Source organism: Amphiprion ocellaris, chromosome 12, assembly GCF_022539595.1.
Source record: "Amphiprion ocellaris isolate individual 3 ecotype Okinawa chromosome 12, ASM2253959v1, whole genome shotgun sequence".
NCBI classification, from domain to species: Eukaryota; Metazoa; Chordata; class Actinopteri; family Pomacentridae; genus Amphiprion; species Amphiprion ocellaris.
In genome coordinates this window covers 31,910,417-31,930,536 of record NC_072777.1, presented here as the reverse complement: position 1 = coordinate 31,930,536, position 20,120 = coordinate 31,910,417, and the positions used below count along the sequence as shown (strand labels likewise).

The 20,120-nt window shown below is 41.1% G+C and overlaps 1 protein-coding gene across 7 annotated transcripts in view; it reads right to left on the bottom strand.

The window, feature by feature from the left end:
* Positions 1–20,120, bottom strand: part of LOC111569679 (kelch-like protein 29) — a 339,950-nt gene that overhangs the window by 54,932 nt on the left and 264,898 nt on the right. For 6 of the 7 annotated variants that reach the window (XM_055016003.1, XM_055016000.1, XM_055016002.1 and 3 more), the window contains one exon: positions 13,525–13,705. In XM_055016003.1, coding sequence (XP_054871978.1) covers positions 13,525–13,705 — 181 coding nt within the window. Of the gene's footprint in view, positions 1–13,520; positions 13,706–20,120 lie in introns of those variants that run through there. The other variant, XM_023271948.3, reaches the window with a different exon arrangement.

Here is a 20,120-nt window from a genome sequence, read left to right as displayed (position 1 = left end):
TGTTCATTCTGTAGTCAAACTTAGTTTCAGCTGCTTTGGAATTACATCTTGAGAGCCTGAAGCCATCTGTCTCCGGCCACTCAAAATAATTTATACAAATGTATAAAAAATAGTAAACTAATGCAATGCAATGTGATGCATGTGCACCTCTGATTGATTGCATCAAGGTCTAAAGTCAGTGAAAGGAAGTACTACAGAGCTGTTGATGACATTCTAACATCTAATTTAACTTGTAATTTGACAGTTTACCCTGTTGTCTTCCAGTTATACATGCGTCCTCGGATGTGGCAGCGGGAGCACACATACAAACTCACCTTTCGCTACGCTCTGTTTCACAAAAGACAGCTCAACGCAAATTGTCAGACATGAAAACAAAAACAGCAGCTTTGTGACAACTAATTTGAACTCGTTTGTATGCACCTCTGCTCCCCCTGTTGATTTTCTCTGCATGTGACAGCTGTTTGTACCTGTGTTCTCCCTCCCCAGGTTGCTAATCAATGTTTGATGGTGAAATCCTGAATCCTACCTTGTAGACGAAGGGCTCAGCGCAGCTAAGAAATGTAAATGTTTGGGTATTTGCATCCTATAGGAGGCGCATCATTTTGCTGGCATGCCTGCAGCTTCATCAGACGAGCCGTGAGGCAGACATAGCAGCAGTCGCTCTTCATTTTAACACATGACATGAATGACTAAGCTCCTCGTGGCATCAGAGCCGAAAACTTAAACACTAAAGCAGGGAAATGAATTCCACTGAAATCAATATGTTTAACATTTCTCCACAGGTGTTACCAATATTGGAGAGAAATACGGGGCATCCACATGCTACATATCAGCTAACTGACAGGGCCTGGTTATATTTTCACATCCTCGACAAACTAGATGTTTTTCACACAACTCTGCACATCAAATAGGTGCTTCACTGTGCTGAATGTATCTTTCAACTGCTTGCTGACTACTTGCTCCTCTGTTTGTGATGCAAGCTGCTGTTATATTATCGATCAACTACGTTTTATTTTGCTCTGAGTCTCTCCAGTCGTCTGTTCTGTGCAAACACAGCCTGCAGTTCAGCCGAGTGTTGGTCACACCTAAATCAGTTATGGCTCCTTAATTGTGCTGAGAACTCCTTTTTTTTTTTTTTTTTTTTTTAACAGTAGGTGAGCTTTTAAATCAGATGTGGAATAATGTGATTTCATTTTTTTTTTAAATCACAATTTGAAGATTACCTTTGGCTGTTTTTCCTAACAGATCAACACATCACATATGATACGTTCAAGGACCGCTGGATCGCTCAAAAAGTTGGGAATTTTTCCAATTTCTGCTTTGACAGTTTTCTGATTTTACAGTCCAGAAGTTCAATTTGAAGTATTTTTAGAGGCGTGACAAAAAAAGAAAAGCAATGCAACTAATACTACTGTAGGCTCTTAGCCTAGTTATGCTAAGTTATGTGACTTATAATAGGGTCTTAGCTACGTTATTATATTAATACCATAATAATTATATAAGTAATTTTAAAGTTTTGTATAACTTTTGTCATGTTTTAATCCCTAATATGTAGATTACACAGATAAAAATCACACCATAAATAACATTACAGGATCTTAACCCCAATATTTACAAATGTTTGGTTACTTCCAAACATCAATCATAATTTTATTTTATTTTTTTCCTGGAAAGCACTTGAATTTGTGTACAGTGGATGTTTGGGCTAATTTTTATTTGAGGAATATTTAACCCTTTGATGCCAATTGTGGCGAATTTACTACATACCACTTTCATTCAGACTGCAGCTGAGATAGTGTATCCATTCCCCCAATGCCGGTTTGTGCATATTCAATACGTACCTCAGAACCTTTTGCAAGCACTGGTTTTTCGTAGGACCGGTTGGACTGGGACCTTATTATATTTCTGTTATTATTATTATATATCTGTTCTATGTGTAAAAGACAAATTAACAATCTCCACTTAATTTAGCATCAGCTGGAAAGCAAAAACATAAATAATTATTATTTTTTAATATAGAATTAAAAATAAATTCAGGCATCAAGGGGTTAGTATATTATTATGTATATAATTTGACATTTGTTTTTATTAAAAAGCACTTTGGAACATTGTTTTCGAGAGGTGCTATTCAAATAAAGTTATTATTATTGAACAGACTAAATTAATTAGTCAAAAATCTCTTGGTGCATAGTAAAAGAATACAAAGCACATACATAAGTCATAGGAATTGCAACTAGGTAACCAGATCTAGACAGTAAGAGTGTCTTTTAATATTTATTTATTTTATTATTATAAAGTGTGGTTATTATTATTATTATTGTAAATGTATTCACAAAGACAGAATATATGAATTTATATGTATGAAAAAGTACAGACTTTTGGAAGTAAAGAATATACTTTTATAAATAAAAATATACTTTTGTGCTCCTTTATTAGCCCTTTAATCATCCCGTGACCGGTCAGACTCATCTCTTGTCCCTCTCTTGGGTCTTGACCCTGAGGTCGGGCACCAGATTTAACCTCTGACCCTCCTCCTCTTTCATGGACTCCTAAATCTCCTTGATTCCCCTTGAGGGCAGCATCGTTCAGCTCGTTATTTGCTTGCGGTACACACATCCGACAGACTGTGCGCGATGACATCTGGGGATCTGATGGTGTCTTGCTCTCTGTATGGACGGTCTGGAAGTGTTCTCATCCAACAGACTGAAGCCAAGGTCAGGAAAAAGACACACGACGTGCAACACACCGCACTGCCGTCGCTGTAGGAGCACACGCACAACTCATTAACTCTGATGGATTACAGCACATTTCAGGCTAATAGCGCAGACATACAGTAGCAGCACACACTGTGCCTAAGTGCACATCAGACTATGGCAGCACATCAGATGGACACAGACCTGCCACCTCAGTGTCACCTTCAGCTAATCCTTGCGAGACAGAGAGCAATCCATTCACTGGCCACACAGATTTACCCATAATCCCTGAAAATGAACTCATTCGGAGTACAAGTCCTCAGTTTGGCCATGCATGTGTACACACAGACACGTTCAGCACGCAGCCAGACGCCGTAAAACACATGTAAACTCAAATAAAGGCACCTTGAGGAAGACGAGTTAGAGACAATGGAGTGCTTTTTTTGTTGTCTGTATGCGAGTGTGTGTGTGGGTGTGTGTGTGTGTGTGTAGACGCAGATTTAATTGGATGGGAATGTCACGTAGGACAGGGGACATGAGTGCTGGCGGTAGTGTAGGTCGTACACCAATTACTGCTCCGCGCTCTTCAAAACCAGAAGCCGAATGGAAGACTGAGACCCCACTTCATTACCAAAGTAAGCCTGCGTGTTGATAGCAGCCAAGTAGGGCAGCGCTGTGGGGGGGTGGGGGGCTGCTGGTGGAGCCGGTTGGTGGTGGTAGTGGAGCGAGGAGGGGGAGTGTAAAAATTCAAATTGACACCTAAACTGCTGAGGAGAAAGTGGCTGCAGCCGAAGCTCGAGGTCTGATCGCCTGGTTTAGTTTATTCCAAATAATATTATTTGCCGCTGCATGAACCTGGTGGACTGGAGTGCCTAAATGTATGATTTTACAATGAGTTAGATTTGAAAAAGTTGACTACAAAATGGTAGTAAAAAGAAGATCCTGATCTATGTTTGGAACCTATGAGTCCGAGTCTATTTTAACAATTTTAAAGCGGCAATTTAGAATTTCTTTTATTATGTTTCTGTAAGAGAAAAATGAAGATTTTTTGCTGTCTGAAATATGGTTAAAAAAATTCATTTTTAAATTTTGGATTTTAAAGTGGGAATTAATTAAAATTTTGGCCTGTTTATTTTTAAGATTAACATGTAAATGAATACTGATTTGCTGTGATTTTACAAGTTATCATCTGTAATTTAAAAAAACAAAAACAGGGAAAATCTCTAAAATAATAGAAAAATGTTAAAAAAGCATCGTTTTGCTTTTTTACAGTGCAGGTTAATTAGTTAGCATTACTCTGCAGACGTTCTGTGCGTCTTTACTTTAGTTGTGCTAAGTTATGTGACTTATAAAAGGATCTTAGCTATGTTATTATATTAGCTGCGTAATTGTATGTATTTAACAAAACTTTAATATTTATTTTTGTCAGGTAAAGTTTTGTATAACTTTGTCAGGTTTTAATCGCTGATATGTACATTACACAGATAAAAATCACACCAATAAAAACATTACAGGATCTTAACTCCAATATTCAAAATTGTTTGGTTATGTCAGTGACATCAGTCATAATTTTATTTTATTTTTTTCTTGAAAAGCACTTGGATTTGTGTATAATGAATGTTTGGGCTAATTTTTATTTGTGCAATATTTAATATATATAATTTGTCATTTGTTTTTATGAAAAAGCACTTTGTAACGTTGTTTCTGAGAGGTGCTATTCAAAAAAAGTTATTATTATTATAAAATAGACTAGTCAATAATCTCGTAACAGATTTTTTTCTGCTCTTTCTTGGGATGCTATATTACCCTCATGAACTCATTATTTTATATCTGTCACTATCTAGATTTTTGATATCATTCAATGCAGAATATCGTAGGGGATCCATGCAATGCCTTTCATGGCATTAAAACATCGAGATACTGACATAAATGAAATGATTCAAACTGGAATAATGGATGTGAAGATGGATGCAGGTCGTAACTATGATTCAATCTGATGTAAATACAAAACAAATTTTCTCTTGCTGACACTTTGTTGCTCAACAAGCAACTAAAACTGTTGTAAAGGTGAAGTCATGTGGTTTCATTTGAGAATAAAAGATGTGAATTTGGACTCAAAGTTTCCCTGAGATCAACCTGAATGTCTATTTTTTAAATTCAACGGGAGGAAAAGCTGTTGGCAGTACTTAGTAAACTGTGCATGACTCTGAGCGTGGATATACTGTGTGCACAGACACACTCTCAATTGAAAGAGCGACACAAAAGCTGAAAATAGCTCCGTGTTTGCGCTTATCCTGTGTAGATGTGAGCACCTTCACCTTGGCTGGACACACACCGCATAGATCTATATATAACAACTAACCCTCCCACCTCCAGCGTCGATCTCTCCCTGGGTGCCGGGTGTCTGGATACTGCAAAGGCTCGCCAGGGCCTACACTTTCTAAAGGTCAGTTGTTGCTTCCTCCTAAGTGGGGACAGCGAACTGACTGCCAACCATCTTGGCGGCATCTGTCACATCCTAATCACTGATAATTAGCCGGCAGCGACGTTCTGCTGCAGCCTGGACCCAACCGGACTGACCGGGTGGGAGAGGAGAGGCTGTTCAAGGGGAAAATGTGAGTTTTTATGAGAAAGATGGAAGGTGAAAGAAGCACAAATACAAAAAGAAGGTGAGAGAAAAACGGCTCTCCTGTGGGTAAAGGCTGAAAATTGTCCAAAGTGCCAGCCCATCGTTTATCAGCGAGACAGAAGCACATACAGTTCGTACAACTCATTACCTGCAGCCTCTCTCTGCCTTTTTCCTAATACCATTCTCAGGCACACCTAGCGCCGCTCGCTAATGTTTCTCTGTAACTGTCGCGCACACACAAACGCTGCATGCGCCATCTACCTCCACGTCTCCCAGACCCCAGCGCCCCATTAGGAGACAATGAAGAGGAGACACTGTCTTTGCTGGAGCATGTCAGACGGATACGACACCAGCGGCCTCCGAGGCTCCCAAATACACCCATCATCTTCCTGCCCACCTAATCAGCGCTGCAAAGGAGACGGAGAGAGCAAAGGGACCGAAAGGTTGGAGATGATGGTTAAAAGAAGAAAGGAGGAGGAGGAGGATGATGGGATGGAGAAGGAAATATGAGGGAGATGTGATGATCTGCCTGACTGGGGCCCACTCACTTCTCCCCAGAGCCTCAAAAACACTGAAAGATACAGCAGGTCCTCAACGAAGCTAAAAAATGCCTGTAGCTGTACGAAAGCTGGATGTTTACACACATGCATGCATCCGTTAGCTATAATCTAGAGCAGGGGTGTCAAACATGTGGCCCGCGGGCCAAAAGCATCCCTCCAGAGGGTCCAATCCGGCCCATGGGCCGACTTTGTAAAGTGTAAAAATTACAGAGAAGACATTAACTGCAGATTGTAAATTAGTAAAAGTATAAATTTAAAATTATTTCTAGACCATGACAAGTTGTTTTGATCATAAAATAAAATACTAGAATGCTCATTGTTCTTTTGTCTTGTTTTTGTTGTTTTCTGCCATTTGTCCATTGTGTATTAGTCTTTTGTTTTTTTTCGTGTTTGTTGTTGTTTTGCGTCTAATTTTTCTCATTTTGCTTCTCGTTTTTGACATTTTGTGTCTTGTTTTTGTTGTTTCGGGTCTCATTTTTGTCATTTTGTGTCTCGTTTTTGTCATTTTATTTCTTGCTTTTGTCATTTTGTCTCGTTTTTGTCATTTGTGTCTCTTTTCACCATTTTGGCTTTCCGCAATTACATTAACATGATCTACTGTGATATGGAAGGTTAAAAAGCTCTTGTGACAGAAAATACTGCTGATGGAAGAAAACAACTCATGTAGATAAACTCACTTGGTTTCAAGTCAAGTAAATCAGATTAAAATGCCTTATTTCACTTTTTTTAAAGTCATGTTTAGTTGTTGCAGTAGTCGAGTGGAGACTAGAGGCTTCTCTGAGTACAGCCAGTTAGCTTAGTCTGCATGTGAGGTGTTTGGGGAACATCGGTAAACTGTAGTTTGTAGTATCAATAGGTTGGTGTTCGGCAAGTGAGGAGTTTTGGGTAGAACTTTATTTATATTTTAGAGACTATTTAAGGTCCTATTGTGATGCAAAAATTTGTACATTTGCAGAAATATAACACAACGTATAAGTAAAAGCTGTGCTCTATGAAAGGTCCATAAATAATCAATATTTATCAAAATAATGATCATTTTGGCTATAATCATGTAGCACTACTGTACTGCAGTGTTTCCTAAAAACAACAAACTTGGAGAAAAAATGTTGCAGCCCAGACGCTCACAGTGATGGATTACACAACTCCAGAAAGGTTCAACAGTTTGCTAATAGATTTCCCATATTGTGCTGAAATTAAATGAAGTAAAACTACAGTGAAATTTCTAAAACTCTGCAGCAGGTTTGAAAAATGGCTGGCGGTGATGTCACGTAAACAGGATCTGTGCTAAATGAGCTGGAACATGCAAAAGGAAGAAGGTGAGCAGAGCAGAGAGAAAACACAGAGAGAGAAAAAGACATGGGAAGCGAAAATCTACACTGACATTTGAGGGGGGACGGGGGGACCGTGGAGGGTAATGAGGGGGCTGTGTGAGCGTGGACGTGGGGTTTGCTTAGAGGGGGAACCGATGCCTTGACAGCGCAGTAGGGGCCAGCGCTGTGAAGTTGGTTAATCCTGAGGAGTGGGGATTAGCTCCACAGGGGGGAACTGCCTCAGCAAGGGGGCTCTGGGAGGCTGTTGTCCCCGACCGCAGAGTCACGCCTCGCCCCCGACCACGGAACTAGCCCCGGGCTCCGTCTGACCTAGTATGTGGAAACAGATCCACACACGGACGTATAAAAGACATGCACAGCAGCTTGTCGGTTCATTACGGCTGCAGAGCGGCTGCAGGGTCTGGAGAGAGCAGCCCATCGGTCCCAGTGTGACTGATGCTGCAGAGCTCTCAGGCCCACCTGGGGCTGCTGCTTCCCCTCTCATCTTCCCTCGTCAGCTCTGTGCTGCTACACTCTTCTGGGTTCATCCTCTCCTCTCTTTCCCTTCTTTCTCGCCTGCTTCACTGCAGGGTCCTGAGCACCTGCGGCTGCAGAGCTGTGGGACGTTCCATTGTTATTAGCATCATTGCCCTGCCGGTTATTTCCCTGATATCTCCAAAAGAGAGTGCTGTTGGGCAGGAAGCTGAGACGGACAAAAGGAAGGACCTCCGAGTCATTGTGTGAGAACACCGCCTGCCTGCCTGCATGTTTACATGCAGCATGTTCGCGTACAGTAAAGGCATCAACATTCAGGAGGTAGGATCTGAAGGTGAAGGGCAGCATGAGTGAACTGAGTAAGTTTCAGTGGACCGGACCGACCGTGATCTCCTCTTTCTGGCTGCATGACAGCTTTTTTCCACCTGCAAAAACAAAAGAATCAGAGGCCTGTCAGAGTGCGCTCACACGAGCAAACCCACAACCCAAAGAGCCGCTGAAGCCTCTTCCTTCATCGATGCCAAGTCTGAACCTCCCACCGGCCCCTGGTGTCCTGCAGAGGAGGACCTTTCTTTGGGTGACTGGCAGCCCAGCGTGTACACCACCCGCGGACATCAAGTACTTAAGGACTTGTCAGTTCATGGAGCAGCCCACAGAAGACTCGAACAGCGTGCGGTATGATGAAACCTCCCGCTGGATTCGCCATCTCGCTGTATGTTCTCGGTCATGCTTGAGTTGGTGAAATTTTCCCGGGAGCCTTTCAGTGCTCCTCTGCAAGGTCGCTGAGGCATTACAATTCACCTCCTGCGTCAGACTAGACCAACATTCTTGAAACGCCCCATTATGCTGGTCAAAAGTATAGCTGCACTTAATTGAAAAAGTAAAACTTATAAAACAGACGGAGGAGGAGGGTTTTGTTAAAGGCGGGATGAAGTGTAACAAAGGCTGACCTCTTTAGAGCAGCTCGACAACCTTCGCAGAGACAGAAAAACACAATCCTGACCCGCAGTGAGTGACGCCTGAATAATTACACACAGTGGTAAAGTGTGGGATTCTTACACAACAACAAGTGCTTATGAACCTACATAACCACACGAGAACAAGGGAGCTTTCACCACACATTTTTACAGACAATCTGAAAGGTCATTTCAGTCTCTCTCCTTCAGACTTGTTAGCCAAACAGCAGAACATCCCTGATGAGAAAAGCTAGTTGCTGTACTCAGTGTCATGTTGCTAACAGTCTTCATGCAATATTAACTTGCAATAGCGCTCGGAGGACGCACAAACCTGTGCATAGTGCGCAATAAATAAAACAAAACCATCCGTGATTGACACATCATTAGACACCCATGAATTATTCAATATCTGCAATCATATTGGTTTGCCAAAGGATCAACATGCTGTGGAGCATGCAGGCCCAGGGTACCTGATTGCAAGTTAAAAGCCTTCCGAACTCGACTGCTCCCATCTCTAAAAATCTGTCAGTCATTAGTACAGAGAGCGGAGACAGGAATAAGCCCGCTCGGTCCTCTGAGTGTTGATTTGGACCTCCTGCCGTTCCCAAAGAAAGGCTGCATCCTACCAGCTTTGAGATGGCTCTGATTGAAGACATAATTGTGAATGTGGGTGAATTTCACGGTTAGGAGCGTGAAACCCTCAGCGAGATGGATGGAGAGATGGGGGAGCACTGAGGACTGCAAATGAGGTGTCAGAGAGCTTTTCGGAGCCAGAGCTGGAAGGTGAGAGACCTTGGCTGGTGCCGGCTGATGCATGCGGACCGACACATAAGCAAACATGTCGGGCATGCATATGTACTGTACATAGACTCCGGAGCAGAACACACAAGTGTGGATGGAAATGCAGACGCATGCATAATGAATAAAGACTGGCGCCGTGTGTAAACAATATCTGCATCAATCAACGTGTGAGTGGAGCAAATCAACTCTCTCTGTCGCACCATTTCATGCCGTTCCCCCTGCCTTCGGATACAATCCCCGCCAGCCATCTGCATATCAAACAAGGCAGCCATTCACATTCACTGACTAATGATTTCTGAATGTTATTAACTCCCCATATTACAACTGCACTTCAAACGTATGCAGCTCTTCCTCTTTTGTCCAAAAAAAAGGGCTCGAGTAACAGTTCTCCTTATCTGCACCAGCCAGGGTTTTCAGTCCTGCTGTGGTCTGGCTGGGTCCCTGTTTGAGTCTCTACTATCTTTAGCGTTTTGGCCCCACAGTCCAGAGCTGCAGCAGAAGCCAACTGTGTCTCGCAGCAGAGCCACACCTGCCAAATCTGGTAGTTAGCCGCAAAATAAAGGATCAGCAGCTAATGGGGCTCATTCATCAGAGCAGATATGAACAAATGCGCTCAGAAATGACCCGCAAGTGATCTTAATGATCTTCAACTGTTCCCTTTTCTCTGCCTGTGCAGTGATTCATATGTGAAGTCAGTCAAAATGCAAAAAATCTTAGGGTCACAAAAAGAACTCTCAATGGAACCACTTGAGGTAGTCGTGTGTAGAATGCCAAGGTAAGAATAAAATAAGAAAAATACAATCACTAAAGGTTTTGAACTGTGGAGTGTTCTGTGAGGGTGAAAATGGGTTTGGGTTGAGTTTTTAGAAGGGCTGTTGTCCTGAACCCTGTTATAAAGACAATTTTGAGGAATTAAACTCTTGTTTCTGTGCCCTGTGAAATTGCCGTTCATCTGTTCAGCAAGACTCTGAGATTGTGAATGATTCAAAGCACCTGCCTTTGGAGTTGATTTGACAGACCAGCTGGTTGTTGTTCACAAATCCTCCTTAATCTTTGAAATTGCTCATCCCTCTGCACGAAAACAAACATGCATTCGGTATTATTGAGCTGCAACACTTGCCCCCATACTGCTTCCTTTCACATTGTTTAGGTATTTTATCTCGCAATAAATTACTATCAGGCACTCAGTCTGTCAGTTTTGACTTGAATTTAGAGGGATGTCTGTTACCAAATAGCTGCACCGCACAATTAATCAGACATTACTCATGGTTACGATTTCAGCTTCCCACAGTTAAAATAACATAATTGACTGCGATAACTGCATCTAAAAGCTTCACCCTGAGGAAAAAACTCCATGTAGATAAAATCATTTGGTTTTAACTCGGGTAAATCAGACATTAGAGCACTTTATTTTACTCTTTTCAAGTCATTTTTGGTATCACACCTGTGTGAGTTTCAGCACTGCAGTAAGTGATGGAGACTAGAGGCTTCTCTTTGCACGGCTGCCTAGCTACCATCTACTATGTGATGCATTTAGGGAACATCAGAAAACTGCAGCGCCCTTCGATAAGCAGATTTTCAGCACTTTAGGTACAATTTTATTAGCATTTTGCCTCCAGGAGATGCACTAAATTCAGGTTAAGATTATTTTCTGTTATTTTGATGCAAAACTGTGTACATTAGCGGGAATGTAGCACAACATGTCGGTGAAAGCAGTGCTCTGTTTACTTAATGTGAACCTGCAGTAAAAATATTTTTTCCCTGCAACCGTGATAAATAACTGTGATCTCAACATTGATAAAAATTATGATTTAGCCATATCAAATAGTTTTTTTAAGCCTCACCAAATTTCTGATGACCAATTCAAAGCCTGTGTTGCATCATGGACATAAAATATGAGTAAAAGTATTACTTTGTGCTCTGTCCTGAGCAGTTTTTTGAGGTTTTGTGGGGCACATTGTCCTGCTGGACATGCTTGATCTGCAATACATTTTAGGTGGTGTCAAGGTAGCATCCACTAGAAAGCCAAGACCCAAAATTTCCCAGCAGAACAAGATGATCAGTGTTATTCACTTCACCTGTCAGCAGTTTTAATGCTGATCGGTGCATATCTCCTATTGAAAATGTAACATTACAGATTCTGCGTATGTAATTTCACCCACATAAACAGGTTTTTACTGCAGGAAGCAAAATATTTACAACCTTTACAATACCTCTGTTATTCCCCAGAACAGCTGACACCTTCAAATTGGGTATAATTTGACATTCTAGCCTCCATAAATGTCTATGCAGCATAACAGTATCTGCTAGTTGGTCCATCAACAACGTTAATGTAAAAAGGCATTCACAGCAGGTCAACACATCCAGTCAGAAAGTAGTTCACACTAGAAGTAACAGACTGCAAATGGAAACCTGAACACAAAACACTTTCAGTTTCAATACATCAGCAGACATACCAGTTACATCCCTTTAAACGGCCAAACATGCATATATTTAAGCGTTGCTATTCCCAGAATAGTGAGACTTCAGACCTTCTGACTCAATTTTGACTCCCGCTCTGTATAGTGGTTTCTGAAAAAGACAAAATAAAAGCCTGTGTTGCTTAGAAACAAGCCCGTTGACTGTTTCCACAATTTGCCCAAATAGCTTCTGAGCCCTGTTAGCTTTTACATGATAAGGCCGGTGAAAACAACCCTGACGCTGTGTTTCAAATGCTTCACTTCAGGCCGAGCACCATACATTTTCCTCCTAACTATTCCAAGTTCAGCTACTTTGTTTGCCGAGTGGCTGATTTCTCCTTAATGTGCGCGGCCTTCCAGAGTAAAGTGGTAACACCAGGCAGGGGTAGCTCTTGGAAGAGGGGCAAAGTAGGTTAAAGTTTTACGGCGCTGATAATTGAGTCTGGTTGCTGAGGGCCTTCGTGATCGCAACAAAAACACACACACGGGGCGTGGATGGAGGAAACGCACACAAACACATCGCACCCGTGAAACACTGATTTCTTCGGAGCCGCGAATGCCCCAGATGCATCGGCAGCTCTCAAATTAAGCAGCTCAGAGACAGAGGAATCAAATGCGTTTCCATTACGGGGCAAATATTCCATCTACCCCCTGTCATAACGACACTGTATGGCAGCATTAGGGGGAAATATCAAATTAGGCTGTTTCATTTGGAGGACTGTTGTGCATTGCGAACAGCTTTGGAGATCAATTGAGCTGCTAGGTAATGAGCGGCAGCGGCCTGCTCTAATATACTCAGTAATGTTCTTTTGATTGCTTTGGTTAATCTTGCTCTGCTGTGCAGGGGAGGTAGCCCCCCCTCTCTGACGAAACGCACTCATCAGCCAAGGTTAGAGGGAAAAATAAGGAATGGGGAGCGGCGTTTGAAAAGTCAAGCAATATGAATCAAACTATTAAATATGGACAAACTCTGTTCATGTTTTGTCCCACTAGGCATTCATTACACCTCAAGAACGCTGTCTGTGTAAGTTTCAGCAAACACTGGCAAAAAGAAGAAGACCCCGCTGAAAAGGCCACAGTACACGACCTTCAGATGAAGTGTTGCTGATGTTTTGATGCTGAAGTGGATGGAGTCACACACAGCGCAAACCACTCTGATCTCTGAAAGCAAATCCTCTCTCTCATGCACCTCTCACAAACAACTAAGAGGCGCTCCGTCGCTCCACAGCCACCTCTCACAGCTGTGACCATTTAATATGCTCCAGCTCCAGATTCATTCCTCTGCGCCTTTTGCTCTCACAGAAAAATGCTAACAAACCTGTCCAACCACTTTTGCAATATGCTGCACCGTCGCCGCTGCATGCCACACCATCTGCCGCGTTTTCGCTGCGCCGTGTGAATCTTTATTCGCTCGAACCGCGCTGCTCAGCATCCACCTACTTCTGCAGGATCGTCCACGTACACGCTCGGAGATGGCAGCCAAATTGGGGTTAGACGCTGTTTGGGTAGTGTGCAGTCACCAGCTGGGAGGAGATGCTGCTGCTGCTGCTGCTGCTGCTGCTGCTGCTGGAGGTGTTTATTGTTCGGAGACAAGCTGCTGTTTAGTTTGTGTGACTTTTACCTCTCCACGTGGTCCAGGTTCCCCGATACGCCTAGTCCGCCGATGGTGTACAGTTTGCCGTCGTATACCAGGCTGTTGTGTCGGCAGCGAGCCACCGTCATACGGGACACTAGATTCCAGTTGTCCAGCAGGGACATGTAGCACCATACGTCAGCCACCATCACACCGGACTCTGTGCCACCTGAAATTCAGAAAATAAAGGTTGAAAAGGTTGGTATTTAGGGTAAATATAAGGGTCTTTCCATCACATGACCCTGCTAAAACCAAAAGTCAAGTCAGACTAAATAAAGAACATAATGTTTCCTCATGTGTTTCATTCATCACTGGCATTAAACCCATGTCAGCAACTAAAAAAACTCATCTTGGACATAGATTAAGGGTGCCAAACATGTGGCCGAGGGGCTAAAACCGTCCCGCCAGAGGATCCAATCCGGCCCGTAGGATGACTTTGTAAATTAATAACAATTACAAATAATTAAAAATAATTTCTTGACAAGTTGTTTTGATTATGAAGTAAAATACTATATTGCTCATTGTTCTTTTGTCTTTTTTGTCTGATGTTTGTCATTTGTCACGTTTTTGTCATTTTGTGTTTCCTTTTTGTCTCGCTTGTGTTTTTTGTCTTATTGTTGTCATTTTGTGTTCTGCATTACTTATTGTTTTGTGTATTGTTTTCGTCATGTTGTTTCATGTAATTTTTTTGTCTTGTTTGTGTTGTTCGTCTCATTTTTTGTCGTTTTGTTTCTCCCTTTTGTCATTTTTTTGTCTCATTTTTGTCCTTTTGTATCTCATTTTTTGTCTTTTTTTAAAGTAAAATACTATATTGTTCAGTTCCAGATACCTATGAATAAATGTTTTATGCCATTGTAGATACATTGTGATCTGTAAGTTGTAATGTGTAAATGATAAACTGAGGCAGGATGTTGTTGAAATTGAATTTATTTTTCTTAACAAATTTTACGTTGTTCATAATGTTTTGTAAAAAGATAATTCCTTAAATGTGAATATTTTCAAAATGTACTTTTTTGCACTAAAACAAAGGAAAAAATTGGAGTTGTGGTTATTATAGGTCACTATGCTGTGATTTTATCAGTCCAGCCCACTTGAGATCAAATTGGGCTGAATGTGGAACCTGAACTAAGATGAGTTTGACACCTCTGACTTAGATCCTAGTTTAAAAACATGACTAATAATGCATTTTAATATTTAAAAAAAACATTGCTGGATTGCAACCATTTCTTTCTTATTCCACTTCAGTGTACCGTTATTATCTTCAGGATTGAATATTGTAATGCTCTGTTATCTGGTTTACCCAAGAAGTATCACAAATGCTTCAAAACTCCTCTGCATGTGTGTTGACAAAGAGCAGAAAAAGCAGATCACACCAGTTTTAAAGTTTCTGCACTGGCTAGCTGCATGCTTTAAAACTGACTTTAACATCCTTTCATTGCCTTATAAAACTCTTAACGGTCTTGGTTCTACCTGTTCATTGGATTTGCTTTAATCCCGTGAACTTTCTAAAACTCTCAGGTCTTCTGCTGGTGGTCTTTTAATTAAACCCAAAGTTGGAAGATAAAAGCCTACATTGAGGCACCTTTTGTGATTATGGTTCACAACTCTGGATCAGCCTTCCTTCCTGAAGACGTGAGGGCAGCAGAAAGTCTTGGTATTTTTAACAGCAAACTCAAGACCTAACTTCTTAGCCTGACTTTTAACCCTGTGAACCTCAATATGTTTTTGGGCATTTTTCTTGTTGTTGTTGTTGCTATAGTCACATTTTTTTTTTTACTCACTGTGGGCCTATTTTTCACTGCAATACAAATTCCTGCACCTATTTGGAAACAGTACAACCATGACTAGAAGTAGAGAGAACTCAAGAATGTCTTTTGAGTAGAATAACATGCTTATGACATAACAGAACTAAAAGAAAAAGCAAATGTTACATTTTTAAAAAATAATTTATTACACAAATATTGGAAACCTGGAATCAGCATGTGCAACATATTTTCAAAGTGTCCACAGATTTTTCCATTAGTACTACATCTTAGTTTTATTTTCATACTTGTCTCCTATGTGTTCTGTGTAAACACAATCTGCAGTTCTGTTGAAAAGTGTCTGAATTTTTGTCTTGTGACTGCTGGTCACAGCTGAGCCACTAATGGCTTCACAGTTTTGCTGAGGAACGCAACATTTTTTGTTTATTGCAGAAGTTGGTTGGCAAATCTTTAAATGAGACAAGCAGAATAAAGCTATTTTGACAAAACCTTAGTGATTACAAGCTTTCAGACAGAATGTTGCATCACAGATGAGTAGTTAAAGGACAGGCACAGAGTCAAAAATATGATTAATCTTTCTGCTTTTCTACTTTCTGGCTCTGATAAATGGTGTTATGGCGGTTTTCTTTTAAGGCGACATGAATTTTAAAAATGTGTGTTTTGGGGTTCAGAGGGTTCATTGATATTATTTATTTTAAAAATAATATTTTTTGTAATATATTTAATTTATCTATCTATTTTTCTAACATTTATATCAATTTTATATGTCTTTTAACACATCACTTTTTAAATTTTGTCGTATTTTTTTGATTTTTTGTGCTTCTGGTGTCTCTTCATTGCATTTAATGATGACAGTGTTTCTTCAGTCACTGTTTTATTGAATCCTTCATTTAAAACATAACTGTTTATGGGAGGACTGGGAGAGATGGGTGTGTGAGATATTGCTATTATTGTTATTTTCCTCTTACTTCTGTAAAGCATTTTGTGCTAAATATTATTTGTCTGAAAAGTGCTGTTCAAATAAAATAACTGATTGATTGATCATTTCTACGGTTGTGGTGGAAGCACAAATGGAAGTTCTCCATAGCTATTAGGTCAAAAATGGATGTAAGATTTACATGCAGTATATAGCAGGTTATTTTCTGTGTCTTTCTGCATGCATCCAATCCAGTAATAAAATCTTCACTCAATGTAAATAAAGTGGGATTTTCCCTTCAGTAAAACAGTGTCAGACTTGGAGAACTCGCACTGACTGAAAGTTGTTTGCTGCCGTGTCGACGATTCAACCAGCCAACCACGAAAACTGTACTTGTTTGAGAACTCTTCAAAGCCGCCCTGTTAGCCGTGCAGTTTGACATGTAACACCAGCCGTGACTCAGTGACCCTGTTCAGAGTGCGAGGAAGGTTACAGACGGGAGCCTGTTGATTGGCTAGCTAGAACAACCCTGATTTCCCCACTGGCTGTCAGACTCCCAGTGGACACATGCAGACCTGTTCCAATGCCCAAACACAAATTTACATTTATATGAAAAGAGGGAGAGGAAAGGTACACGCAGGACAAATCCTGTTGCATTTCCACGGTGCAATGTGAAGGTCTGAGTACCGTGCAAGATTCTCGCACAAATGGACCGTGGAGGGAGAAATTCAGTTTACCTCTGGAGGAGCAACTTAAAGGTGTCTCATACAGGGAGTCACAGAGTGCACAGTGGTGCCACTATGGAACAAAATAAACTGTAGAACACATCAGCAACTGTAAGGTCAGGCAGAGAGAAAAGTTCCAAAAAACCCTCCACAGAAGGTAAACAGGAGAGGTTCTGCACCAAAACGACTCTTCTGAAGAGAAGCTGTCTGCAGTGTTGTGCTCAACAAATACTTCAAAGCAGCATGTGAGAAAAGCTTTGAGGCTTTTGAAACTCTTCACTGTTGCATAAAGGTCAAAAGACCTGAAAAATGTCCTGGGTAGCTTCATTTCACAGGGTGACAGTGGCTACAGAGATCATGAATGTCAAGTGCTGAGACCTTTGCCAGGATTCATTATGATGACAATGACTTTACAATCCCTTTCTGTGCATTGATTAAAACTCTAAAAACTAATTTCTGTGAATAAAAATTATATATTTGGAAGGTTATTTCCATGAAAGTAATATTTTTTTGCCTCAAAGTGGCTTAAATGTCATTTTAAATAGTTGTTTCCATTCCAATGTGCAGAACTATCACTATCCTGCCTCTTTCTCCTCCCAGCTGTCTGCTACACAGAAAAACGACTTAATGACAAGCTGTAATATTGGAGAAATCCAGGTTTACATGGTTGAACCAGGAATCGATTCACAAGAAGAATAACAATACAGAACTGTGCAAACTGACACGCCTGGTTCCTGAGGTTTGTTCAGTCAGAAATCTTTGAATTCTGAATCAGCATTTTTGAGACAGTTACTGGTAAACTGCAGTTTCAGAACAGACTGACTGCTTATTTCACACATGATATGTTTCCAGCACGTCATGCTATGTGAAACAGACAGATAACTGGGTGCATCATCAGCAGTAACGGGTCACTGTTTCGAACTATTGTAGTGAATAGGGAGCTGATTTGGAAGGAAAAAAAAAATCAATCAGACAAAGACACAATGATTAGCATGACCTTTCAGTGCCAGATGTTCATCAGGTAAAAAGAGAAAAAAAGGATCCTGATGAAGGTGTAGAATCAAAACGTTGTGCTAATAAATGTATCTTTGCAAGTTAGATGAGGGTGTGGGATTCTGATTGAATCCTTTGGATACGCTCGTCCCTCTCCTATACACCTGCTTTATGTAACAGATGTGCAAACAGTTCCTTTGGTTTAAAGCTCTCGATTTAACCGTCAATCTATGTCTCAACCCTCACCTATAGTCATTAGCTCTGAGTAGTGAAGGAAAGAATGAGACTGTAGATTCAAAAGGCCAAAATGAGCGTCTTCTACAGAGTGACTGAACTCTTGGGGGGTAGTTTGAGGAGCTCTGACATCTGGATTGAGCTCAGAGTCGAGTTGCTGCACCTTCACATGCCAAGGAGTCAGCTACATTAGATTAGGATGATTCTTGGATGTCTTCCTTTGGAGGTTTCTGGGTAATTGGGAGGAAGCCCTGGGGTAGATCCAGAACTTGTAAGAGGGACTAGATATCTTATCTAGACTGGGAATGCCTCAGGAAACCCTATTAGGAACTGGAAAACACTGTTGAGAAGGAAGAGATCTGGAAGGCCCTGCTTAGTCTGCTGGTACTGCAACCACAGAAAAGTGGGTTATAATGAAGCAAAATGGAAACGTGGCTTTAAGCACATAAAAAAAATGCCATCTAGACGCAATAATAAGGTAAAATCTTGATTTTCACTGCATGAGCTCTTCAAAAAGAAACCTCATGTCTAAAACCAACATGTATTTTCACCATTTACATCCCTACAGATCCTGTCACACAAACAAACAATCCACTCGAGATATAATGGCAAAATAATCTCACCTCAAGGTCCATTAACTAGCTACCCTGCAGCTTTTCATCGCCTCATATGATTCCTCAGCACTTTGCTGGTTGTTGGTGCCTAGATGTACATTTTTCTGAAGGATTTTCATCTGTGCAGACTGAAAACTTGAATCCTTGTGCCGAGTTAGTGTGACAACTGCTCCTGCCAAGATAACAAATGAACTTAGGGACTCATCTCAAGGTGGAATATTACTTTTTGTATGCTGTTTGCTGTTAATGGCACTAAAGCTTGGCTTTAGAGATAATTTAAGTGTTACTCTAGAGTCCCTTTCAGCTGTTTCATCCGTTTCTTTCATTCAGTGTGACTAAATGAATCAAAAAAGAGCCCAGTCATACTTGGGTTTTGATCAGAATAAATTTTGCTCTTCATGATCAAAAAAATAAGAGGAATATTGTAGCATTTTAACATGATTATCGGATTTCTTCTGACTGGAAATGACATAAAGAAGTGAAAAAAGACGGGAAGACATTACACCAATCAGGCATAACATTATGACCACCTGCCTAATATTGTGCTGATCTCCTTTATGCTGCTAAAACTCCTCTGACCCAGTGGGGCATGGACTCAGGACCTCTGGAGATGTCCTGTGGCACCGGGATGGTGGCAGTGAATTCTGTGGGTCCAGTGGGTTGCAGGGTGGGACCTCCCTAGATCAGGCTTATCCTGGCACATCCCACAGATGCTCAATAAGATTTGGATCTGGGGAGTGTGGAACCTTGGTCTGTTGTGTTCCCGGGCCACACCTGAGCAGTTTTTGTGGTGTGTCAGGGTGCATTGCTCTGCTGAGGGTGGAAACTGGCATCAAGGACTGCTTTTGCAGTGTGGGGTCGGGGGGTTGCTTGACCTGCAATGTTTAGGTGGGTGGTACATGCCAAACATCCACATGAATGTCAGGACTGAAGGTTCCCCAGCAGAACGTTGCATTATAACAAGATGATCGACGTTGTTCACTTCATCTGTCAGTGGTCATAATGTTGTGGCTGATTGGTGCACATTAAAGATGTTAATGATATTTTTATACTATTTATATGTTTTGTTGTCTTTTTACTGAAAATACCATGTCTAAAATTATTCATATCCCTTGAAATTGTTGCACATTTTTGGGAAATGCAGCTTCGATACCATTCTAAATGCTACTGGGGATTTCTACCAGAGCGTTCTACTACACTAGAAACTGAAAGAGGCTGATGGACAAGTTCTCCAGTCAGCCAATTGCAAGCCATGGCTACAACCACACAGCTTAGTTAGGGCCTCTGGTTGTGCACCGTAGCTCCTAATAATACTGAGAAAGTGTTTTTATGTGGCAGT